Source organism: Petromyzon marinus, chromosome 19 (assembly GCF_048934315.1).
Source record: "Petromyzon marinus isolate PM22_M1 ecotype Great Lakes invasive population chromosome 19, UKy_Petmar_22M1.pri1.0, whole genome shotgun sequence".
Lineage (NCBI taxonomy): Eukaryota > Metazoa > Chordata > Hyperoartia > Petromyzontiformes > Petromyzontidae > Petromyzon > Petromyzon marinus.
The window spans coordinates 12,920,160-12,947,322 of record NC_133685.1 but is presented as its reverse complement, the minus strand read 5'-3'; the positions used below and the strand labels follow the sequence as shown (position 1 = coordinate 12,947,322).

At 49.3% G+C, this 27,163-nt stretch overlaps 1 protein-coding gene across 3 annotated transcripts; it reads right to left on the bottom strand.

The window, feature by feature from the left end:
• On the bottom strand, positions 1-26,718 carry LOC116943819 (C-X-C chemokine receptor type 1-like). Of its 3 annotated transcripts, none has more exons than XM_032957050.2 (3): positions 26,612-26,718; positions 4,688-5,299; positions 1-3,843 (listed from the first exon to the last, which is right to left on the bottom strand). In XM_032957050.2, exons 2-3 carry the CDS (start codon positions 5,294-5,296, stop codon positions 3,295-3,297), a joined length of 1,158 nt encoding a protein of 385 aa, XP_032812941.1. In that variant the 5' UTR covers positions 5,297-5,299; positions 26,612-26,718; the 3' UTR covers positions 1-3,294. The 3 variants fall into 3 exon arrangements, with proteins under 3 accessions (XP_032812941.1, XP_032812937.1, XP_032812940.1); XM_032957046.2 differs by lacking the exon at positions 26,612-26,718 and adding an exon at positions 11,292-11,596; XM_032957049.2 differs by lacking the exon at positions 26,612-26,718 and having other exon boundaries at positions 4,688-5,439.
• Positions 26,719-27,163: the final 445 nt, after the last annotated feature.

Here is a 27,163-nt window from a genome sequence, read left to right as displayed (position 1 = left end):
TTTGTTCACGTGTCAAATTTACTGAGTGGTAAAGCAGCAGACATATCGATTAAGGTTACATATCGATGCTTAGCTTTAGCATTACCGTATTCTCTGGATTATCAGGACACACTTTCTCCCCCGTGTTTTTCAAAGCAAATATGTGGGTCTGTCTCAGTGATGCGGTAGGTGTGTGTGTGTGAGACCAGATTTATCAGTATTGTGATTATTCGGCTTGTATGCCGAAAAAGGCCTCACTGAGTCTCACGACTCTCTTTTCAGGAAGGACCTGCCAAGTTTTCGCGATCGGGGGATGGTGCGATGGTTGCGCTGTGTAATTCAGTTTGAGTCATTTGCGGTGTAATGTTTCAAAATGTGGCAAATTAGGGCCGTGACCCTGGCACACTACGGCCTACGCTTGCGGATAACGTCACGGGATCTTTAACTTGTACTGTGTGTGAAGCCGACGGCGCGTCGTATATATTGTTATCATTGATAAACACTCAATGCAGTATTAACCGGGGCGACCGCTGGATTCGAACCGACAACCAAGCACCAGGGCGGGGTGCGTCACACTTTCGGGAGGCTGTTATACTCCGGAGAATACGGTAACATGTGAATTAATGATGTCCCACACTTCAAGTTAGATTAACAAACATTACAAAGTGTTATGTTCAATTACGAAGCATGACAAACGTTATTAGCAACAAGGTTAGCACACTGATACCATGATATGTAATGTACAGTATAAAAAAACATAGGCCAGATAATTGTTTTTAGGCATCAATGTCGTATTCAGTGCTGAAACTTACACAATTAATATATAATTCAAACAATATATCGCCTGTGAAAAAAAAACCTCAATATACACACATTATCTGTATGTGTAATCTGCAAACAGTATTATTAATTATTATTGCAATTATACAAAAATAGACGGTTTAATCGTAGAAATGAATATCTATTTTACAGGATGTGAGCTGTAATCCGGCGCTGCTTGTAATGCACTGCGTGAGTCGAATGCATCTGACTCATGGTTGTGGCCAAGAACATCTCAGCTGACGGGGTACGGGTGTTGAACTTCTTTCGCACCACCGTACGTAAGCCAACCGTGCTAACCCGGAGGTGCGCGGATGAAGTCGTACCCAGTAAAGTGCAACCCCGTGACATTCAACATCAACGCAGCAAGGGTCAATCGTGGCAACGCGTTTAGTGCCATTATCTACACTCACAATTAACAATCACACGCCATTATCATTATTATTATGATTATTGCAATCTCACGCCATTATTACCGCCTTGCAACATTTCCCGTGGAGATGCTCAGGGCTCTACCCTAGGAGTACCGTTGTCCAACGTTGACATGAAACCCCACTCTGCAATCCTGAGAACACTCCTTGGACTGTAACGCTGCTACGTCAAATTATGTGCGGACGAAACTGGGCAGAGGCCGTCCCTAGCTAGGGGTTACGGCATATCGGGGCGACTGCCCCCGGCCCCGCGATTTGGGGGGGGGGGAGCTGTGCTTCGATATCACGGTGTCAGATGTAATCCTGTGGTTTAGTTTGAAGGTTCCGGGGAGTCCCCACGGTGTGAGTTGCCCCGGGTGCCACAACCCCCCCTCCCCCCCCCCCCCCCCCCCCCACGATGGACGTTCTTGACACCAGGATCCACTGATTATAACCATATCGATAAACTCAGCTCGGAATGCTATCAAAACATAACCATGCAAAAATTATTTTCCAAAATCGAACGTGCAAAGAAAGTGAACTCTTAATAAGAGTTCACCAGACGGACGGGGCGAGGTAAGCATCGGTTATCGACAGCACCTCGTGTGACTCCAACCAACCAACAAGCCACATCGGCTGGGGGGCAGGCCGCGGCAAATCCTACAGGCTGCCATAATCCCACAAACAACAATAAACGGCCAACATGTACGAGTGACGGTGGCAGGGCCACAGTGCTTGTGCCAAGCTGGGTGCACTTTCAGGCCACGTGAAATGTCGGAGGCTCACTCGCTGGCACGTCACGGGACAGTCCCAGGTGCCACGGGTTGACTGACTGAATCTAGATTTGAAGTTTTCGTGACTGCAGGGATCCATACTCTTTGGTTCTTTCGGTAAAGTCACGTGGGAATAAAACCTGCGTGACTTCACCGAAATAACCAAAGAGTCTTGACTGAGTTGACTGGCAGATGCACCACCTGTGCTCCCTACTGGAGGGCGACTGCCTCCAACTGCTCAGGAGCATCCCCTTAACGAGCCTCCTGCTCCACAGAGGCCGATATTGACACCGCTGGTGCCAGTCGTCGGCAAGTCCCACTTGATCCACATCCTACACGTACTACATGAGGCCATCTCTTCTCTAGCCCGCGCCGTGCCCTCTGCTTTGGGCATGCGGTGGCTTGGTTCAGAGACAACTGGCTGTCTAAACCTCACAAAGACAAAGATCCCCTGTATAGCCTTAACAGACTGTCGGGGCAAGTGGTGTTAGCGAGCGCCTATGAAGGCCGGTATGGCACACGAGGTGGTGGGGGGGGGGCCTTGTGTCTCCCCAGTGGCGATGTTTACACACCGCGCCAGGTGCTAATTTGAGGCCGAGTCGACCTAGGGGAGGCTCAGGTGCAGTTCAGATAATCGTCACTGGTGTTGGCCGTGAGCGGGAATCGAACCTGGGTCCGCGGGTCCTAAGCCTCAAAGACAAACGCGCGCGATCTACATGGAGATCATTTTGTCCCGTGTGTCATATCGTTTTGCGTCGAGACTAGGACCAATATCAATCACAGAGGGCACTTGCCTAGAAACACGTGGCACTTCACCAGCATTTGTGCAAGCAAGCCCGACTGCTCGTGAGCCAAGAGAATGTCAAAAGCAGTCATTGCCTCTAAATATCTGGCAGTACAGCACGGCAGCATTGGTTCAAGCAAGCCCGACTGCTGATGGAGGCACTCGCATTCCGAAACTGGTCCGGAGTTTTGCTTGCAGTTGAACCAATGCGGCCGACATTCCTGACACTCCCGGGAGGGAGACCCGTGTGGCCGATGTGGGTTTGCGTCACAACAACAAAGCAAATGGTATTTATATATTTATATTTTTTATCTCTGGGTAGTCCCCCCTTCTCTTCAATGGCTCCGTCGCGTTGGGATTGTTCTTTTCGCCAACGACATCACCTGGCTGCACGCACGATGCAACGCGCCGTAACAGGCCTGCGTTGTTGCTGTTTACAATAAAAATGCACGACAAATTTTTTTGTTTGTTAAACCTCGGGGTTGAAGGCATGCGCGCGCGACGGAGCCATGCCCTATCCGTCCCCCGTTCACATCGTGTAGCTCGCCGTGCTCTCCGACTCGGAGCCCACGGACGCTCCGAAGCTGCGCCCGCGAGCGCTGCGGTACTTGACGTGCTCGCTCAGCCACCGCTGGCTCACGCAGCCGGCGTCCCCGAGTATCTTGAGCGCGTTGTTGCGGAACTTGACCCCCACGAACACGTAGAGGATGGGGTTGAGGCAGCAGTGCGCGAAGCCCAGGCTCTCCGTGACCGCGATGCTCTTGTCGAGACGCGCGTACAAGTCGCACGACGGGCTGACGAGGCCGGCCCGCGTGAGCGTGTCGACGAAGACGCTCACGTTGAAGGGCAGCCAGCATGCGAAGAAGGTCACGACGAGGGCGACGATGACGCGCAGGGCCTTCTGCTTCACGAAGCCTTGCGAGCGCGCGAGCGTCACCCCGATGCTCGTGTAGCAGAAGAGCATCACGCCGAGCGGCAACAGGAAGCCGAGCGTGTGGTGCAGCATGCGGATCGAGAAGCGCCACCGGTCAGCCTGCTCCGGCGAGTAGTTCTGCACGCACTCGGTCGAGTTGAGTTGCTGTGCGGACATTGCAGGAGTGGGAGACATGATGATGATGATGATGATGTGAATCAATCACATCAAAAGCAGGGGAGAGGTAGTTTACATGCGCCACGTATGTACACACAATTAAAATCGACTTGAAAAAATGTGAATACCCAGCCGCAGGAATAACCAGGGCGGGCCGCTGGATTCGAACCGCGACCGCCACAGTAAACACACAGAGAAAGATGATGATGCTACGCACACACGTCACACCGTGAGGTATACATGCACAGACCGGCACGTCGTGGGGGGTGGGGGGAGTCACAGGTGCACACTGTCATAACAATTCTAACTCGTAACGCACCGCCGCCGCATGGTACTCGCTCACTTTCTAAAAGAGAGAGGACGGCTCAAGAGGCGCCAGGAGGAGGAGGAGGCTCAGCGGGGAAAGGCAGCAGCGGCCACGCGGGGAGCCGGCAGCAAATCCCCCTTCCCCAAGCTCTGCGCTCCTACAGTATATATATTAAAGGTGGCATCGGCTAATTAATGGATTTGTGGGAGGAAACCGGAGCACCAGGAGAAAAACCGACGCGTGCAAGGGAGAAACGCTCGATCCCATACAGGTGGCATGGTTGGTGGTCGGTGCGGTGCGGTGCGGGGCTGGGGGGGGGGGTCCGCATTTTAGCTGTACCACCTTCTCCTCCACGACACCCACCACACGAAGGGGAGCTTCAGAACATTGGTGCGCGACGATCCGCCAACCCCCTCGCTGCCGTTGCCTCGGCGGACCGTCGCCTTGTGCAGACAGCCGGCCACGCTGCACCGTGGGCCGGCTGTCGTCTGCGTGTCCGCGTTGCGCAAGCGCGTGGGCACGTACCGGCACGAACACCTGCTGGCTGTACACGATGTCCGGTACCGTGAGCAGGAACGAGACGAGCCACACGACGCCGCAGATGAGCTGCACGCGCTCGGCCCGTCGGCACCAGTGCGTCTTCACGGCGTGCACGATGGCCAGGTAGCGGTCCACGCTGATGCAGCCGAGCAGGAAGATGCTGCTGTAGAAGTTGACGCTCGTGACGCCGTAGATGAGGCGGCAAGCGTCATTGCCGAACGTCCACTGGGAGGCGCGGTACGTGGCCCAGAAGGGGAGGGTGGCGACGAAGAGGAGGTCGGCCACTGCCAGGTGGAGCATGTAGGTGTCGGCCGCCACCATGACCCTGCGGAAGCGCGCGAGCACCACCACCACGAGGAGGTTGCCCGCGCAGCCGAAGGCGAACACCAGCGAGTAGACGACGGGCAGAAAGACCTTGTTGAAGCGTCTGATGTCGCTCAGCTTGCACGGGTGCGGGCAGCACGTGCCCACGTTGTCGAAGTAGCCCGTGTCGTTCCCCAAGTAGCCCGTGTCGTTCCCGTAGCCGCTCTCGTTGTCCGGGAACGGGTAGTCGAATTCGCTGCCGTCGAATTCCAATATTACGTGCTCGTCCATGGTCTGCCAAAATATTTTTTATTTTTGTGGGGGGGGGGGGGGGGGTTTGCGGAGAGCGTCAAATAAGTACCGCGGGAGTTGCCTCGAATGCGCTCCTGGTCCGCGCGCGCTCCGCGATAGACGCGTCCAACGTGTCGATCAAAGCGAATTAAACCAAGGGGGGCGACGGGGGGTTTGTGTGGGGAGGGGGTGGGGCGTGGGGGCGTGGGGGGAGGGGGGGGGCGTGGGGGGAGGGGGGGCGTGGGGGGAGGGGGTGGGGCGTGGGGTGAGGGGGGGGCGTGGTTTTGATTGGTGGGAGGCCAGCTGACCATTGCGAGCCACCCGTCCTGTAGTTTAACGTTCGACGCTGCGAGCGCGCCCGTGCTACGAAGCGAACGACTTCTCAAACATACAAACATCTCCACGCCGTCCGTAAACAACACTGCGTGCGGTGGCCTGAGAAGGAAAACAACATATGATAGGCGACGTTTCGGGCAATGTCCCTTCTTCATGGCACATCACTGTTAAAACGATGCGCGGGGCAGGGGCGTGACTTTGAGAAGCCTGGGGCGACGAACTTTCCCAGCTGATTTGCTGTTGCGGCTCAGCTTTCTGGTTACCTACATCGCCGATTATGCTGATGGTAATTCATCGTTACGCAACATAACGCTGTGAGTGAGTGAGCTGTGAGTGAGACTCGACTGGTGTTATGGCTAGTGGTGTCATAATGTACAGAGGTGAAACTTGGCACACATTTCGTCGATGATATACTTAGACCACGTCCGTAGTCGCGGGGCTGCGTTGGCCCAACGAATACGATTACAAAGGTCGCACTCATTGCACACACACACACACAGCGCTCGCCACAAACGGAGAGCAATACCTCGCCGATCTCGACGTTTGAGACTAAACCATCACGCGAACTCCCTTCGTCCTCGCGGCTTTTGGCTGCTGGCCATCCAACAAAGGCGGTCACTCGCATCGCGCGCATTCAGACGCGCTTCTGCGGCCGTCTGGAACGCCCTTGCCATGTTGGGAAGTCACTGGAGCTGAGCATTTAAAACTCTTTTCTTTAGACGTGCTCTTTGTCTTTGGTTTGTTGTCCTTCCGCCGGTACCTCCCGTCACCACGGTTGGCCACGTACGGTGCGAAATAAGTTTTACCGTGCGCACACTGAGAGAGGCCGCGAAATCTCGAGAAATTCAACATACATATAACACCGTATAACAAGCCTCAGCATTATCTGAGACACTGGGTGAACTTTGCCTAACCACGTATCTCAAAATAAGTATAATATTTTAAATAACGCTTTATTTTAAACACGCTTTAATGCAATGTACCGTACTAGCAATGGAATAACTCCACGACTCCAGTAAGTGACCCCGAAGCTTGCCACAACGTAAAGGGCCGTGGTGATTTACAGCCAACATCAGTTTACCGTGGATAATAAGACCCAAGCCGAAACATAACATAACATAAAAAATATATGTAAAATATATATTATTTATTTTTAATGATAGACTATAGTAATGTCATCAGCATGGCATAAGTAGGGCAAGTTTTCAGTCGATACCACATAGGGAAGTGGGTAAAAATTGAGCTACAAGATTTGAGGATACAACAACAGACAAGGACAACAAAATAACAAAATATATATAAAACAATAAAAAATTCTCACGACGTTTCGACCATAACTCAAACGGTCATCATCAGGTGTGTTGGTTTGCATAAATTTATTTTTAAACGGCACATTTATTTATTTATTTATAAAAAAAAAACGTTGGCGTCACGCGCAGCGATTTGGCAGTTTGCCCAGGACTAGTCCATCTATTTTTTTTTAAATGAGGAGGGGGGAGACGAAATTTTTTATAATGTATGCTGTCTGAAAGCCACTGTAAGCGTGAACAATCAATTAAGAACTGAAATGGTTTATCAAATCTTTCCAATGATTGCTAAGATAGAATCCATCTTCTCGGTTGAAATTGTCTCTGTGCTTGTATATGTGGATATTGTTTTATATATATTTTGTTATTTTGTTGTTTCTCTTCAACGTGACTTTACCGAAAAAACTAAGAATATGAATTACTGCAGTCACGAAAGCTTTAAATCAAAACAGACAAGGAGTTAATAAAAAGCGTGTAAAAATAAAAACACAAAAACCACACACGACCATCTGCGCAAGATATTGCCATTTAAACGAGCTCCCTCCTCTTGCTCGCTGTCGTAACTTCCCGTCCAGATGACGAAAATTATTTCCACGTTGGTTGACTCAAAATACGGCTTCAATGCCTGGGGCGCTGCGATGGCAAGATGATAACTACCTCGCCTGGTCTGCAGGTAGTCGTGGGTTCGATCCCGACCCTGTATATTTGTAGTTCTTTGCATGTTCTACCCGTGGTCGTGTATATCTTTCTCCCGGTTTTTCGGTTTTTTTCCCTCCACATTTAGAATCAACGTACATTTATAATATTTGCCTGCTAAAGATGTCCACATGATAAGCCGCTTCGCTAACTACACTAGTCACGTGGTAACTAGTGTAGCTAGCCTGGTGGTCACCACCTGGCTAGCTACACTATTCACGTGGTAACTAGTGTAGTTAGCCTGGTGGTCACCACCTGGCTAGCTACACTATTCACGTGGTAACTGGTGTAGTTAGCCTGGTGATCACCACAAGGCTAACTACACTAGTCACGTGGTAACTAGTGTAGTTAGCCTGGTGGTCACCACCAGGTTAACTACACCAGTCACGTGGTAACTAGTGTAGTTAACCTGGTGGACACCACCTAGCTAACTACACTAGTCACGTGGTAACTAGTGTAGCTAGCCTGGTGGTCACCACCAGGCTAACTACACTAGTCACGTGGTAACTAGTGTAGCTAGCCTGGTGGTCACCACCAGGCTAACTACACTAGTCACGTGGTAACTAGTGTAGCTAGCCTGGTGGTCACCACCAGGCTAACTACACTAGTCACGTGGTAACTAGTGTAGTTATCCTGGTGGTCACCACCTGGCTAACTACATCAGTCAATTGGTAACTAGTGTAGTTAGCCTGGTGGTCACCACCTGGCTAACTACATCAGTCACGTGGTAACTAGTGTAGCTAGCCTGGTGGTCACCACCTGGCTAACTACACCAGTCACGTGGTAACTGGTGTAGCTAGCCTGGTGGTCACCACCTAGCTAACTACACTAGTCACGTGGTAACTAGTGTAGCTACCCTGGTGGTCACCACCTGTCTAACTACACCAGTCACGTGGTAACTAGTGTAGTTAGCCTGGTGGTCACCACCAGGTTAACTACACCAGTCACGTGGTAACTAGTGTAGCTAGCCTGGTGATCACCACCTGGCTAACTACACCAGTCACGTGGTAACTAGTGTAGCTAGCCTGGTGGTCACCACCTAGCTAACTACACTAGTCACGTGGTAACTAGTGTAGTTAGCCTGGTGGTCACCACCAGGTTAACTACACCAGTCACGTGGTAACTAGTGTAGTTAACCTGGTGGTCACCACCTAGCTAACTACACTAGTCACGTGGTAACTAGTGTAGCTAGCCTGGTGGTCACCACCAGGCTAACTACACTAGTCACGTGGTAACTAGTGTAGCTAGCCTGGTGGTCACCACCAGGCTAACTACACTAGTCACGTGGTAACTAGTGTAGCTAGCCTGGTGGTCACCACCAGGTTAACTACACCAGTCACGTGGTAACTAGTGTAGTTAGCCTGGTGGTCACCACCTGACTAACTACATCAGTCACGTGGTAACTAGTGTAGTTAGCCTGGTGGTCACCACCTGGCTAACTACATCAGTCACGTGGTAACTAGTGTAGCTAGCCTGGTGGTCACCACCTGTCTAACTACACCAGTCACGTGGTAACTAGTGTAGTTAGCCTGGTGGTCACCACCAGGTTAACTACACTAGTCACGTGGTAACTAGTGTAGCTAGCCTGGTGATCACCACCTGGCTAACTACACCAGTCACGTGGTAACTAGTGTAGCTAGCCTGGTGGTCACCACCTGGCTAACTACACCAGTCACGTGGTAACTAGTGTAGCTAGCCTGGTGGTCACCACCTAGCTAACTACACTAGTCACGTGGTAACTAGTGTAGTTAGCCTGGTGGTCACCACCAGGTTAACTACACCAGTCACGTGGTAACTAGTGTAGTTAACCTGGTGGTCACCACCTAGCTAACTACACTAGTCACGTGATAACTAGTGTAGCTAGCCTGGTGGTCACCACCAGGCTAACTACACTAGTCACGTGGTAACTAGTGTAGCTAGCCTGGTGGTCACCACCAGGCTAACTACACTAGTCACGTGGTAACTAGTGTAGCTAGCCTGGTGGTCACCACCAGGTTAACTACACCAGTCACGTGGTAACTAGTGTAGCTAGCCTGGTGGTCACCACCAGGCTAACTACACTAGTCACGTGGTAACTAGTGTAGTTAGCCTGGTGGTCACCACCTGACTAACTACATCAGTCACGTGGTAACTAGTGTAGCCAGCCTGGTGGTCACCACCTGGCTAACTACACCAGTCACGTGGTAACTGGTGTAGCTAGCCTGGTGGTCACCACCTAGCTAACTACACTAGTCACGTGGTAACTAGTGTAGCTAGCCTGGTGGTCACCGCCTGTCTAACTACACCAGTCACGTGGTAACTAGTGTAGTTAGCCTGGTGGTCACCACCAGGTTAACTACACTAGTCACGTGGTAATTAGTGTAGTTAGCCTGGTGGTCACCACCTGGCTAGCTACACTAGTCACGTGGTAACTAGTGTAGCTAGCCTGGTGGTCACCACCTGTCTAACTACACCAGTCACGTGGTAACTAGTGTAGTTATCCTGGTGGTCACCACTAAGCTAACTACACTAGTCACGTGGTAACTAGTGTAGCTAGCCTGGTGGTCACCACCTGGCTAACTACACCAGTCACGTGGTAACTAGTGTAGTTAAGCTGGTGGTCACCACCAGGTTAATTACACCAGTCACGTGGTAACTAGTGTAGTTAACCTGGTGGTCACCACCAGGCTAGCTACACTAGTCACGTGGTAACTAGTGTAGCTAGCCTGGTGGTCACCACCAGGCTAACTACACCAGTCACGTGGTAACTGGTGTAGCTAGCCTGGTGGTCACCACCTGGCTAACTACACCAATCACGTGGTAAACGGTGTAGCTAGCCTGGTGGTCACCACCATAGGTTGTTCTTCTGTTCAGGAGAAAGTTACCCCGTGTGTTGGAGTTGAATAAATGTGCTGCCTCGAAGTCTACGCCTGCGACTCTGTCGAACTCACTACACATATATATTTTATGATACTCAACAAAAGTAGTCCCATAAACAATGTTTATTTTTTTTGTGTAATGCTTCGCAAAATTCCTTCCAAATGGCACTCTTTTCAACTTTGGAATTTCATAACGCCCAGACCCATAACCTTAAAACATTTTAGTTCGGTCCAAAAAAATGTATAATGAACATTTCTCGAAAATGCTTTTTAATACGCGATTATGTAGTGTATATCTTAACGGACGCGTATCACAAAATTAATAGCTGGGCTCATACGAATACAGCACATCATGTGCAGTATACCATTTACCTGGAGAATGCACAGATTAATAATCAAGAACACAAAACAGCATTCAATTACAGCAAAACTTTCATTTTTTAACCGTCATTCATGCTAATGGCATCCCATAACGTTGTTCATTAATTATATATAAGGACCAAATTCTATATGCCAGCTACTACCAAGGAAATGAAAACCCTACGACCAAGCGAATTTCATATAATAATAAACAGTAATAAACATTTTACGAACAAATAGAGAACTGGCACCCAAACAAAGGGCACTAACACAGAGTCCACTCAACCCACATTCCAGAATATTTATCAAATAAAAGATTCCGTGAACGCAACTAATTTCACTTCTTAGTACGTCTAGTTGGTCACATCGGCACTCAAGTGAGTGCGAGCGAGCGAGCGGATGGCGGGGGGTGGGGGTCCACGGGACACCAACTCTTACCAAGTCATCCAAACTATTCGCCATCTCTTCTTGCCGACCGCTCCTCCCAAATAGGTCGCAGCTGTGTAACTGGCTGCCCTGAGCTCCCACTGCCGGATACAGCTCGCCCCAGTCCACCCTTTGCGATGTCTAAAATAATTATTTAACCCTTAGACCAACCCCTCTCCGAACCGGGAGCATGAATCAGCACATGGGAGCGAGGAAACGCCAAGAGACGTCTGCTTCTCTAAAACGAGCAACAACAACAACAACAAAGCACAGGCAAATATCACCTGAATAGCCTGCAACGCTTGTGGGGGACAAGGGCTGTTGCGTACACTTATGAAGGTGCCAAAGCGGCGCACGATGGGGTGGTGTGGCTTAAACCGCGCCCGGCTGCTTTATCTCCCCGGTCGTGATTGTGTGTTTTGCACACCGCGATCGGGTGCCCATATAAAGTCCGAGTCGACCGAGGGGTGGTCAAATCGGTTAAAATATTCACCACCGGTGTCAACCGTGAGCAGGAATCGAACTCGGATGGCCGGATGCATGCACGGAACCGCTGCACTCGACCCCTCCCCACTCGAAAGCAACGACCACAAAAGACAAAGATCCCCCGCATAGCCTGAACAGACTGCTGGGGCTAAGTGCTGTTAGCGAGCACCTACACACGCACAGCCATACCAATCGCATTGGTCTGCCTAATTTTGTTTTGCTGTGTGTGCGTGTAGCTATTAGTCCGGCCTTCGTGTGCAATAAACATGTACAGCTAATTAATTTATCAACTGCTGGATGAAAGCTTCCACGGGCCCCAGAAAATAACCCATGGGTTATTTTGAACTCTTTACGTTGGTGCAATTCAATCGTTTGGTTCGCGAGATGTGAATCCGGCCATTGTCGGTATGGGCTTCCCCTAGGTTTGCTCGGCCGTAAATAATTAAATTTGCACTCCATGGTGCCCGGAAGAGAGTTTATAGGTTCGTCTGGGCGTACCGAAATTTGTATTCAAGGTGCGGGTGATATCTGCACTGGCGTGTGGACCACGCAGAGAGAGAGAGGGAGAGAGCAGGACCACCCCCACCCACCACCACCAACGCAGTTCTAAAATATCGACGCTGCCACTTGAGCACAGGCGTCCCGGAGACGCGGTGGGGGGGGGGGGGGGGTAGAGGAGACCTGAGCTATGAAGCTCGTTCCTCACAGATGTCCCTTAGAACAGAGGCTCTGGAAGTCTATGCGACTCTCTGAGGGTCTAAAGGTATCTGCGATTAACAACGGGTTTCCGTGATTAGCGCGGTTTGTTACGTGCGATGCGAAATAATGTCAACGGATATCAATTTGAGTCTCTGGAATCTATGAGTCTCTGTGTGAGTCTAAGACTAGATGGTGGTGGTGAGTAGCGTACGTACGTACATATGAGTGTATAACTTCTTTCGCACCGTACGTAGCCAACAGTGCTCATCGGTGGTGCGACGGGGGGAGGGAGACAGCGAACTAAACACACAAAAAGCCATTCTCAAGAAATGAGTTTTTCAATCGAGTAAAAGGGGGAATCTTGAAAGGTGGCGAGTCTTACTTGCGCAGCGTGGGCAATGAGAAATGACAGAATCAACGGCTTTGGCCCACCACTATGATGACGGTGACGATGATCCGATATGTATGTATATTGAACTGTAAAATGTTGGGAGTTCACTCTCCAATGCGCCGGTGCGCTGAACGAGTAACGAATTGGCATTGTTTAACCACGAGGAGAGAGGACATGCAAACTCCAAAACACACGGCAGGCGAAAAGGGTCGGGCCCGAGCCCATGACCCTCCTGCATACCAGGCGAGGTAGTTTGCGACTCGCCACCGTGGCTGCCAACGTACGAGTGAAGTAGTTTCGACCTTGGCATCAGCGTGCCAATCAGTGCCATCTCGCGCGGCCGCTTCGCCCCTCTCTGCCCGGAGGCCCCCGTTTGCTGTACGACCAAGTGACCGAGGCGCGTGTGTATTTCGATAACGTGGGAGCACGAGGAAAAGGTTTTTTTTTTGTTCTAATCGGTCACCTCGGCTGGGCGAACATGTGCCTCGGCCACTGATTTGGAGTCGGTTGGATTTGTTTTAATCACAATATTTATGGGTTCTGGATGTGGCGCTTGCGGCTCACGTGCTTAGTCACAGATTAGATCATTTGGTAAAGCGTGGTGGAGTGTACTGCACAGATGGTTGGTTGGTTCATTATGTATTTGCACTACTGGTAATGTAATATTACGAAAAAAGTGTTTCATATATACAGTGAGGGAAAAAGTATTTGATCCCCTGCTGATTTTGTACGTTTGCCCACTGACAAAGAAATTATCAGTCTATAATTTTAATGGTAGGTTTATTTGAACAGTGAGAGACAGAATAACAACAACAAAATCCAGAAAAACGCATGACAAAAATGTTATTCATTGATTTGCATTTTAGTGAGGGAAATATGTATTTGACCCCCTCTAAATCAGAAAGATTTCTGGCTCCCAGGTGTCTTTTATACAGGTAACGAGCTGGGATTAAGAGCACACTCGTAAAGGGAGTGCTCCTAATCTCAGCTTGTTACCTGTATAAAAGGCACCTGTCCACAGACGCAATCAATCAATCAGATTCCAAACTCTTCACCATGGCCAAGACCAAAGAGCTCTCCAAGGATGTCAGGGACAAGATTGTAGACCTACACAAGGCTGGAATGGGCTACAAGACCATTGCCTAGCAGCTTGGTGAGAAGGTGACAACAGTTGGTGCGATTATTCGCAAATGGAAGAAACACAAAAGAACTGTCAATCTCCCTCGGCCTGGGGCTCCATGCAAGATCTCACCTCGTGGAGTTGCAATGATCATGAGAACGGTGAGGAATCAGCCCAGAACTACACGGGAGGATCTTGTCAATGATCTCAAGGCAGCTGGGACCATAGTCACCAAGAAAACAATTGGTAACACACTACGCCGTGAAGGACTGAAATCCTGCAGCGCCCACAAGGTCCCCTGCTCAAGAAAGCACATATACATGCCCGTCTGAAGTTTGCCAATGAACATCTGAATGATTCAGAGGACAACTGAGTGAAAGTGTTGTGGTCAGATGAGACCAAAATGGATATCTTTGGCATCAACTCAACTCGCCGTGTTTGGAGGAGGAGGAATGCTGCCTATGACCCCAAGAACACCATCCCCACCGTCAAACATGGAGGTGGAAACATTATGCTTTGGGGGTGTTTTTCTGCTAATGGGACAGGACAACTTCACCACATCGAAGGGACAATGGACGTGGCCATGTACCGTCAAATCTTGGGTGAGAACCTCCTTCCCTCAGCCAGGGCATTGAACATCGGTCGTGGATGGGTATTCCAGCATGACAATAACCCAAAAGACACGGCCAAGGAAACAAAGGAGTGACTCAAGAAGAAGCACATTAAGGTCCTGGAGTGGCCTAGCCAGTCTCCAGACCTTAATCCCATAGAAAATCTGTGGAGGGAGCTGAAGGTTCGAGTTGCCAAACGTCAGCCTCGAAACCTTAATGACTTGGAGAAGATCTGCAAAGAGGAGTGGGATAAAATCCCTCCTGAGATGTGTGCAAACCTGTTGGCCAACTACAAGAAACGTCTGACCTCTGTGATTGCCAAAAAGGGTTTTGCCACCAAGTACTAAGTCATGTTTTGCAGAGGGGTCAAATACTTATTTCCCTCATTAAAATGCAAATCAATTTATAACATTTTTGACATGCGTTTTTCTGGATTTTTTTGTTGTTATTCTGTCTCTCACTGTTCAAATAAACCTACCATTAAAATTATAGACTGATCATTTCTTTGTCAGTGGGCAAACGTACAAAATCATCAGGGGATCAAATACTTGTTTCCCTCACTGTATGGTATGTGTGTGTGTGCACCTTTGTGGCAGTGACACAGCCAGCCGGTTGAGCGTACGCCCCCCGTTGCAGACGTTCACGCGGCTCGAATCCAGCGGCCGCCCTGATTAATACCGCTTTGTGATATGAACCTGCTTGCACTCACAGCGGACATTATCGGTCTCCGTTACTTCATCCGCAAGCGTAGGCCATTGTGTGGCGGTGTCGCGGTACAAATTTTTCCACGCATTGCTTGAAATGCTTACACCACAAATGACTCCGTTCTAATCTACATACATCGCAACCAATGAACCCCCCCCCCCCCGTCTACTGCAAAGACTTGGCAGGAATCTCCTGAAAGTGAGCCATGACACTCAGTGAGGCTTTCCGGGGTGAACAAGCAGAATAATAATTCATATAATTACGATAATAATTAATATAGTGGTGCAGTGGTCAGGGTGTGATCTGAGAGAAGAAGCCTTCCCCATTTCTTAAGACGCATTTTTTTAATTTTTTTTTATATATTTGTGGAACATGGTATTCATGTTCTAGATAGTTTAAATAGGCAACCATCGTGTTTAATGGATAACGTGTCTGGCCTCTAAACCATGACAGACCGCAATAGTTTACTGCACATTCGAAGAAGACCATTTTTTTATTTCTTGTAAAATTTGCACCAATGTATGAATGAATCAAATATGTAATGCATACACGTTTTGTTAATTGCCGAGATCCAGTCCGTCCGAGACCATCCCTCTCCCTGTCATACTGTCACCATACTGTTACCACGTGGCCATGCCAGGCTGGGTCCGACCTGGCTCCAGGGATGTGTCCCGGTATCCCTTGTCCTGGCGAGGTTTTCTGATTTTTATATTTCAGAACCATTCATAAGGAGGCTTTTGTTTTGACCGTTACATGTCTGGAACCTCCCCCCAGACCCGTTCAACCAAGGGAGACCCTGCCAGTCGTACAAGACTCCAGGCGAACGTCATTGAAACACACAAACTCCACCACCACGATAAGGTGACGATCCTTCGTTGGGATCACACTCCTCAGCGTCCCAGGTAAAGCCGATGCCGGAGTGCTGAGAGGAGGCTGCGCCCGGTGGTCGAGCCTCAGATTCAGGAGGAACAATGTGGGTGCCGTCAGGGTCGTGGAAGAATGGACCAGCTCTTTGACCTCTCACGGATATTTGAGGGGTCATGGGAGTGCGCTTCTCCGGTCTACCTCTGCTTTGTAGACCTGTAGACGGCGTGTGGCTGTGTTCTCTGTAATGTCTCGTGGGAGGTGCTGCAGGAGTACGGCTCTATTCGGTCCCTTCTATTCCCGGAGCGAGAGCTGTGTCTGTATTCTTGGTGTTAAATCAAAGTCGTTCACCGTGGGTGTTGGTCTCCACCAAGAGAGCGTCTTGCCTCCACCCCTGTTTGTGATTTTCATGGACAGGATATCAAGGCGCAGCCGAGGTATGGAGAGTATCCGTTACGGGGGTATGTAAGTGGGTGGCATCGCTGCCTCTCTGCCTCGTCGGTCTCTCTGATCTCCAGCGTGCACCTGAACGGGTTGCAGCCGAGTGTGAAGTGGCTGGGATAAGAGAACGGCCCACGGAAGCGGATATCACAGAGCTACCTGCGAAATTCCAACTTCAGGTGACGTCTTCGCCACACAAGGGGGCAGCCCTTTCACTGCTGCCCTGCTACGGTTCGCCCGTCGTCGCCGTGTTACTGCCACCCACGATGTTGGGGGGTTTTTAAATTCCCAGAACTCTGTTGACTCGGCAGTTTGTGGGATATTTCGTGTTAATTGCTGCGTTACTGTTACCCACAATCCATGCTTCAACTGTCTTCATCGTCATCAGGGCGGAAGAGTGGCGCTGTGGTAGTAACACGGTGTGCCCCACAACAAAGAAAGCACCTGGGTTCGATTCCCGACTCAGGCGGGCTGTTTGCGTCCCTGTCCTGCAGGGTTGGTGAGTATACTTTTGTGCGTTCTCTTCAAGCTCTGTGCACAGGTTATTTTTCCGATGGAAACAAACAACAAAAACCACCACAATGTAATCGGCATTGGCCAACCATAGCAATGCTGAAATATTACCAGAAATTTACTCGAATGGGATCACAGAAGAATACAGACCATATACACACACACCATACATACACACACACCATATACAAACCATACACACACACCATACACGCTACACCATACACACACTACACCATACACACACACACATCATACACACACACCATACACACACACCATACACACACACAATACACAAACACACAATATATACACACTACACACACCATACACACTACACCATACACACTACACCATACACACACAATACACAAACACACCATACACACTACACCATACACACACACAATACACAAACACACCATACACACTACACCATACACACACCACACACACCATACACACTACACTATACACACAATATACACACTACACCATACACACACCATACTCACAATATACACACTACACCATACACACACCATACACACTCACAATATACACACTACACCATACACACACACCAGCAATACCGCAGCACCCTACTGTAAACATTTGACATGACTCTCCTGAAAAAATTGAACGCGATGACGCTTTCCTGGATAAACAAGCGTTATAATGATGTACTACTAACACTATGTAACACGATTTTTTGTCCCTGGGTAGTAAGTGTTATTGTTTAATTGCTTATGCCTAAAAAGCGATGTAAAATGGCTAGTATTATTCCCCACAAAGTTTGCTTTTGTGACCAGGACTTTACGTGAAGGAATGACACAAATACACAGCACGTGTTCTCATTGACAATAGGTACATTTCAAAATATCACTGTCCTGCTCACAGAATAATATTCATTTTCTGTACTTTTGAGGCATAAGCAATTAGGAAATAACACTTACTGCCCAGGGACAAAAACATTTGTTTGTTACACAGTGTAATCATCAGCAATGATCGATCCACTGCTGGATGAAGGTCTTTCCAAGCCGTCACCACTTCTTCCTGATTCTGCAAATGTAACAATCCACCAGAAGCACCTGCACTGCACAAGAGAACTCTGTTACTCGCTCGATGTTTAACTTAAGAAGAACATTTTTTTTTTCCAAAACAAGACGAACATTGCGCAAACGATGGCAGCGTCGAGAAAGCGACACGCTTGGAATAACATCGAGAGGCAGAACGAGGAACATTTTGGATTGGAGAACAGCCTGAATATAATGCTTGACTGGGTGACTCGGCTGGGCCACCTTTATGTGTGTCGCAACATCGGGTGGTTGGCAGTGTGTTGAGCGAGTCGCGCCAGCGTGGATTTTACTCATCATGGGCACTTCCTCCTCCGCGCTTCAGCTGTAGCAGTTCCACAATTATATAACCACGACCAACCCCTTCTCCCAAGTGTTATTTCCAAACAATGCGTACGATAAAAACTTCATTGACAAAGCGTGGTACAAGTGCGAAGGGCATGGAATATTAATGATTTGCCTTTAGCGCGCTCTTGTTCTGAGCGTAGTTCGGCGAGAGCAGTTCTAAGTTTCAGCTCTCAATCTCGTTTCGAACATCACCACCGGGGCATTAAACCTCAGCCGGGTCTCACAACTCGAGATCACTCGCAACGTAAACATTACGTAGCGATTAATTATTTGCCACCGGCCATGATCAATCCACTGCTCGATGAAGGCGACAAATATATTTGACTAAAATAGTTGGAAAATATCAGCCCCCCCAGCCATTAACCTCCCCTACCCTCCCTCATCACTCTTCTCCCCGTCCACCGAGCGGTTGGTGGTGGTGGTGGTGTTCGCGAGCGCCTATTAAGATCACACAGTGCACGCAGACAATGGGGAGACTGCGTTGGCAAAGCACAAACGACAAAACGACGCAACCAAACTCGTCGGCGTGGCCTTAAAAACAAAACAGAAATATCTAAACAATGGGTGACGTTTCAGGCAACGGACCTTTTTCAGCGAGCACCTACGTTCGTGTGCTATCAAGGGGGCCACTGTGTTATTAAAAAGGGCCATTGTTTTTTTCATGTTTTAAGGGCAACAGAAACGATTGACTGTATGTACTGAATATGTCTCGTCGATACACGTCCTGTATATTGTACCAACAATCGCTTCTGCAAAAACCGAATTAATACACCATATAGCTATATTCATGGGCTCTGTAATCGAGGAGAATGCATTTGGCCTCAATAGAAGTTGATGTAACCCCCATCCCCCCTTGCATGGGGTAACTGTCGACAAAAAACACATTGCATGGGGTAACTCTCAGTTTTTGCAGAGTCACCTCAAAGGAGGTCCAGGCTAGGAGCGCCGTTCCACCGCAGACCCCTTAACCATGGGCCAGGAAAACCCAACCGTTGACCATATCCTCGACTCGTAACCTTAGCTCAGCAAATGTTCAGCGCCGATAAAAAAAAAAAATTAATCGCCGTAAGCAACTCTGCGCGACCCGCGGAGTGGATTCAACGGATCGGCAGCAAACGTTCATCATGCGGTGTGGCGAGTAGACGAAGGGGGACGTTTAACATGTCATGGCCCGGCTTGGTGAAATATGGTCAAAGATCCCACCTTCTTCTCGCGCCCTGCACGGGGGCAGGAGGTGGTGGGTGGGGGTGTCATCATCATGCAAGTCCACACACGAGGATAATATGAACAGGTAATTAATTAATGGTAATTAAGGAAAGCGACAAACGTTGAAAGTGGTATATGGGGCGTCGCCCATTTGCCCAGAGTTCGTCGCATGTTGGAGAAGTTCGCGGTTCGAATTCCAGTGGCCGCCCAGATTAACGCTGAGGGTGCGTTAGCCATGGGGGGGGGGGACACATATATACTTCTAAAGATCCCGTGAGACTATTCGCAAGAGTAAAGCCGTTGCTGTGCGTGTGGAAATATATTCCCCCTACAGATTACGGAATTTGAACCAGGGAGAAAAAGCGGTCTCGGTGAGGTTGCAATCCATGGACATCACAAAACAAAACAAAAAACAATCCAGCAGTGGATTGACAAAATGGCCGTGCAAGCGCACCGCGTGCAATTGCAATTCCACCAAACATTCACAATTCCAAATATAGTTTAGTTGGTTTGCAAGCATGACGGACGAGGTGGCTACACATGAGGAATTGTTTTTTTTCCTTATGGTGCACCAGCAATAATGCGCTGAAAGCATAAAGGTCAACCGCTTATAGACGCGATTTCGGCAACACACATCCGCTGATGCGCATTCAGAACGACTGTCGCTACAGACTGCTGAGAACTCCCAGTCTCTCTCTCTCACGCTCTGGAAGGCTGCAGTCCATTGTTGCCGCGTCTGCCACTCTTCGGCGATGCAGAGCGACGGACTCACTCCGAGGTGTCCTCGACGCGGGCTGTCTGCTGGCTTGACCAAACCGAATGCGAAATCGCAGTTTGTGGCTCTGCCATCTGCACCAGCGGCCGTACGGAAGAAGAAAGGACGGGAGAACATCCCGCCGCTCGCAAACAACGCCGAGCGGCTCCATCCAACAAAAGATCACGGCAATCTCTCGGTCACGCACGACTCAACGCTTAAGTCACGTGCTCTGCACGTCATAGACATTTAGCCGCCAAACGCCACGCACGATGTTTTTGTTACACCGTCAAATCTTGATTGGGGGGTAACACAACCTGGCGAAGTTCAGCTATAAATACAGTCGATCGTGATATTAGTCCAAAATAGTGGTTTTTGGGTTAGGTCGCGTGCATATGTGTCGTTAAACCCACCACCACCCGACACTGCCAATTAGTAAGGTTTGTCACGTTAACAAAAACGTGACAATTCATTACTAGTACAGCAAAACCCTCAACATTTCCAATTCGAGTACGACGTTTCGCCAGTAATTACAAACAGCATCATCAGACGGACAGCCAGATTTGTGGAGAAATCCTCCTCCTGTTGTTTCGGTCTTGAATCGAGGGATAATGAGGTCGTCACTTGTGAGCTAATCTAGTGTGTGCATATAAATTATCATGGAAATCCATTACTTTCTAATCCAAAAACCTCTATTATTGATAATATTGGTCGCGAAATCCCAACATATTAGTGCTGGATCCAGCTACATTTGCCAATGTGATTTGTAAATGTAATCCTTAACAACGTATTGAGAGTTACATTCTAATGTAGAGTTTTTTTTTTATTGAGGGACTGTGTGTTTGTCTCGTTTTGGTCCCTGGCTGTGTGCGCTGTTGTTTTACTGCCACTCCGAAGCTTGGGAATTGATTGTGCTATTTGAACCGATCTACTTTATTTATGTATTATGTATAAGAGGGTTGCCACGGTGGTTGAGATGTCACCTTCCTCGCCTGGTGTACAGGAGGTCGGGAATTCGATCCCGACCCTGGCGCTTGCTGCTGCTGCTGTATATTTGGAGTTTGCGTGTTCTCCTCCTGGTCGCGTGCACATTTTTCTTCTCCGGGTCCTCCGCGTTTTACCTCCACGTTCAGCAATATGCATTGAGATTAGTTAGATTGTTTTGGTGCTATAAATGAACCTCGTGGCGGGACCCCGGGATCCCATAAGCCCCCGGCCCTCGCATGAACTGCGTTGCGACCTCATTTCATGTCTGTTGAAGGCGAACGACACGGCGATCTATCCTCTCGACGAGCTCTACACGATGCGCTAATCGAAGTTACAAGTTGTGTTTCTCCTGCGCATTCGGCCTCGCCGCTGCGCTTGGACACGACAACTGAATGATCCGCGTTTATGTGCGCGGTGGGACGGAGTCGCCAAAAACAAAATTAATTCTTCACGATTTTGACTTCCGTTTATTCGGCGACCCCGGGGTCCCCGCCATAAGGCTCATATATCCAAACGATGGCCCCCTGTGTTGAGCTCTCATTTTCTTGTACTTTGCACTACTTTCGTGTTTTTGTAACTGTTTATTGTTGTAACGTCCTCACCCACCCCTACTGGACATTTGTGGAAAAGAGCTTCATAGCTCATCGGATTCCTCCAGTATAAATACATTTTCTGATCTGATGCTGATTAATAATGCTATTCTTAGCCGTCTGGAACGCCCTTCCTTATTATATTTGGAAGCCACTGGAGCGGTTCTTCTTTACAACTGCTCGTGTTGACTTTGTTATGCCCCCTACTGCTACTCCCACCAAGGTGACTGTTCCCGTGAACTTCACCGATGGAACACTTCGCCCACGTTGAGGACTCCATCTGCCGGACTGACTGTCTTGTGTGCCTGTCTTGTGTATCTCTCTATCACCCTGACTGTGTTGTGTGTCTGTCTTGTGTGTCTCTCTATCACCCTGACTGTCTTGTGTGTCTGTCTTGTGTGTCTCTCTATCACCCTGATTGTCTTGTGTGCCTGTCTTGTGTGTCTCTCTATCACCCTGTCTGTCTTGTGTGTCTGTCTTGTGTGTCTCTCTATCACCCTGACTGTGTTGTGTGTCTGTCTTGTGTGTGTCTCTATCACCCTGACTGTCTTGTGTGTCTGTCTTGTGTGTCTCTCTATCACCCTGTCTGTCTTGTGTGTCTGTCTTGTGTGTGTCTCTATCACCCTGACTGTCTTGTGTGCCTGTCTTGTGTGTCTCTCTATCACCCTGTCTGTCTTGTGTGTCTGTCTTGTGTGTCTCTCTATCACCCTGTCTGTCTTGTGTGTCTGTCTTGTGTGTCTCTCTATCACCCTGTCTGTCGTGTGTGTCTGTCTTGTGTGTCTCTCTATCACCCTGTCTGTCTTGTGTGTCTGTCTTGTGTGTCTCTCTATCACCCTGTCTGTCTTGTGTGTCTGTCTTGTGTGTCTCTCTATCACCCTGTCTGTCTTGTGTGTCTGTTTTGTGTGTGTCTCTATCACCCTGTCTGTCTTGTGTGTCTGTCTTGTGTGTCTCTCTATCACCCTGTCTGTCTTGTGTGCCTGTCTTTTGTGTATCTCTATCACCCTGACTGTCTTGTGTGTCTGTCTTGTGTGTCTCTCTATCACCCTGACTGTCTTGTGTGCCTGTCTTGTGTATCTCTCTATCACCCTGTCTGTCTTGTGTGCCTGTCTTGTGTGTCTCTCTATCACCCTGACTGTCTTGTGTGTCTGTTTTGTGTGTCTCTCTATCACCCTGTCTGTCTTGTGTGCCTGTCTTGTGTGTGTCTCTATCACCCTGTCTGTCTTGTGTGTCTGTCTTGTGTGTCTCTCTATCACCCTGACTGTCTTGTGTCTGTTTTGTGTGTGATGTGTCTCGTTCCACCCCGTTCAACCGCCGCCACCTCCGATTAACACGGTTGGCTACGCACGCTGCGAAAAAAAGTTCAACATACACACCACGCAGCATACACACCACACAGCATACACACCGCACAGCATACACACCACACAGCACACACACCACGCAGCATACACACCACACAGCACACACACCACACAGCATACACGCCACACAGCATACACACCACACAGCACACACACCACGCAGCATACACACCACGCCGCACACACACCACGCAGCATACACACCACACAGCATACACACCACACAGCATACACACCACACAGTATACACACCACACAGCATACACACCACACAGCATACACACCACACACCACACACACCACACAGCATACACACCACACAGCATACACACCACACAGCATACACACTACACAGCATACACACCACACAGCATACACACCACACAGCATACACACCACACAGTATACACACCACACAGCATACACACCACACAGCATACACACCACACACACCACACAGCATACACACCACACAGCATACACACCACACAGCATACACACCACACAGCATACACACCACACAGCATACACACCACGCAGCATACACACCACGCCGCATACACACCACACAGCATACACCCCACACAGCATACACACCACACAGCATACACACCACACAGCATACACACCACGCCGCATACACACCACACAGCACACACACCACACAGCATACACACCACACAGCATACACACCACACAGCATACACACCACGCAACATACACACCACACAGCATACACACCACACAGCATACACACCACACAGCATACACACCACACAGCATACACACCACACAACATACACACCACACAGCATACACACCACACAGCATACACACCACGCAGCATACACACCACACAGCATACACACCGCGCCGCAGATCACAACACTCCTTTCGCACACTGCACGGCTTTGGAATTCCCACCCATCACCGCTCTTCCAAATATCTTCAAATATAACCTTGCCCAAGTCAAGAAACGTGAACCTTCCTAGCACCGTGAACTTTCATACTTCATCTATTTTATTTTTGTATTGTGATTTGTTTACCTCTCCTATACCTTGCACTCCTATCATGTCGCTGTATTGTTTGTTCTTTGTTGTGGTAACTTTCTGACCCGCCCCTACTGGACATCTGTAAAAAACGGGCTTTATAGTTCATCGGATTTCTTGAGGATAAATACTTATTCCTATTCAAAGCAGATCGTGCCCTTTCTCCATCTGTATATTTCACATTAATTGCATGTTCATGTTTCCGCAACTTAATTTTAATATGAGTGGATTTTTTTAAAGTAAATTGTCACAGCCAACTTTAGTTACGGGAAAACTCATTTGATGCCTCATTAAAATGTGTTCTGCATCGCTTTATAGTTCTTCCGTAACGCGTTTGCCTTTTGCTCTCATTTCTATCTGTGGCCGTTTCATTCTTTTTTTAGTTCTCCGATACATTTATTTTCGACCACTGTTCTTTTGTAATCCTCAGTGAGCCTGGTCACTCCTGAAAAGATGACTCCTAAATCCTCCTGGTCTCTCTGTCTCTCGAGTGGTCCCACCTGGGTCGAAACCCAAAATGAACTACCCACTAATGGTGTCGCGTTTCCCGTCGGAGTGACATCGTGTGCGCGTGTGTGGCATTTGCGCCCACTGCTGGAAATTCTCGTCTGAACACGAGGGGGGGTGGGTACAAATAACCCGTCCACCATTCTCGACCCAATCGGTTTAGGAATCCACGTGATTTCCTTTCCATCTTGGAAACAAAAAAATGTATACATTCCATACGACAGTCGTGTGTTCGTTCCCCAGTTGAATCCCGATCGCCCATCAGGCGTCACGTGTCACCAAACGAAGATTCTCACACCGCTGTGCAGGATGAGACATCGCTACGGCACAGCGGTAAACGCGTTTCTCTACCGCCTCGATGCAGAGGGTTCCCGGTTCGATTTTCCAGCGGCCGCTCCGATCAATACTGTGGGTGTATGACGTGGCGTCTGGCGAGAGGAGGATCGCGGACACCGTTGGCGAGCCAATGCCTGTGGCCAAGTGCTCGTATGTTGGGTTCAGTAGTGCGAGCGTGAGGCACCGCGTTTATAATAATGGTTTAGGCGCCTCCGATTGTAGGCAAGTCCACCATGCACGCTTCCACAACGGAGTGAAACTTGGCATGGCAAGTCTCATCGTACTGCGTTGTTCAAGTCAGTGGTTCTTTACTGTAGCCTTGCACACCACCCCCCCACCCCCCTTTGGTTCTCGATCGTAAAGATAAGTGTACAATGTTAATAAATACATAATAGAGGTTGTTTGGGTTAGATCGCGTAACTATATAAATGTGTTGTTAAACTCGCCACCACCCGACACAGCCAACTAGTAAGGTTTGTCACGTAAAACAGAATGTGTCAATTCGTCACGAGTACAGCACTAGTGTATAGTAGTGTATAGTGTAGTGTATAGTAGTGTATAGTGTAGTGTATAGCAGTGTATAGTGTAGTGAGTAGTAGTGTATAGTGTAGCGTATAGTAGTGTATAGTGTAGTATACTACTACAGCACACCGGTGTGTTAGAGAGCAAAGCCACAACATTTACAATCTGAGTACGACGTTTCGCCAGTAATTACAAGTAGCTTCATCAGGCGATAGCCAGATTTGTGGAGAAATCCTCCTGTTTCGCTCCTTAAAAAATGCATATTGTTTGATGAAACACAAAGCAGTTGTACTAACGCGCCCGTGCTGCGTTTGTGTTTCGATTATTTACCCCCAGGAAGGGCATCGCGCACCCCCAAGGGGGTGCCTACACAACCAGGTTAAGAAGAAGCACCACTGCTCTGAGTAGTAGCGACCAATTACTCACTGGCGCTTTCCCGAGACTCGCACTCGTCCGGACGAGGAGACCTTTTGCCTTCCAAATGGTCAACGGTGGCGGTTCTGCCCCCAATCCTTGGGGTTGTGGGGACGCTGCCGCTCTCCGCCACAGGCGTGCGAGTCACGCCCGGTGCCCCACCGCCACGATGTTCACTCTCTATTCTAACTGGCACTTCGATAGCATGGCAACGAATTTAATCACTTTGATCAACAAGTCCGGGAACTTGTTGTGACCCCCCCCCCCCCCACCGGGGGGTCCCAACACCCCCTGTGACGAGGCACACCCTGACACCACAGGACTCCCGCTAGGTGCTCCGTGACCTTACCTGTCACGACACTCGCGCTCGTCACCATCGCGACCTTCTATGGTGGCCTCGCAGGCAACCTTCGGCCACAGTTGAGGTTTTATTCTGTTGTTGTTGTTCTCTCGGAAGATGCAGAACGCAGCAATCGCAGGCCAAGTGATAATCGCAGGCCACCCCCTTCACCACAACGAGCACGCCCAGCGGTGTCAGACCGCGCCCAGACGGTGTCAGACCGCGCCCAGCGGTGTCAGATCGCGCCGTTAACGGCAGCACGAGTCCTGAAAGTGACAGCCGCAAGTTCGTCCGGCGTCCGCTGGGCCGGCCGCAACGCATGGCACAGGAGGGCGATAGAAACAGCCTCCCCATCCGGTGGCGAGGTGTCAACTACCTCACCTCGTATACAGGGAGGTCGCGCGATCGACCTCGACCCCGATCGATTCCTGCATATGTGGAGTTTGCGTCTGCTCCCCGTGGTCGCGTTGTTTTTCATCCGGGTCCTCCAGTTTTCCCTCCACACGTAGACACACGCGTTTCGAGTAGTTGGCTGCTATCAACTTCCATACGATAAACCAC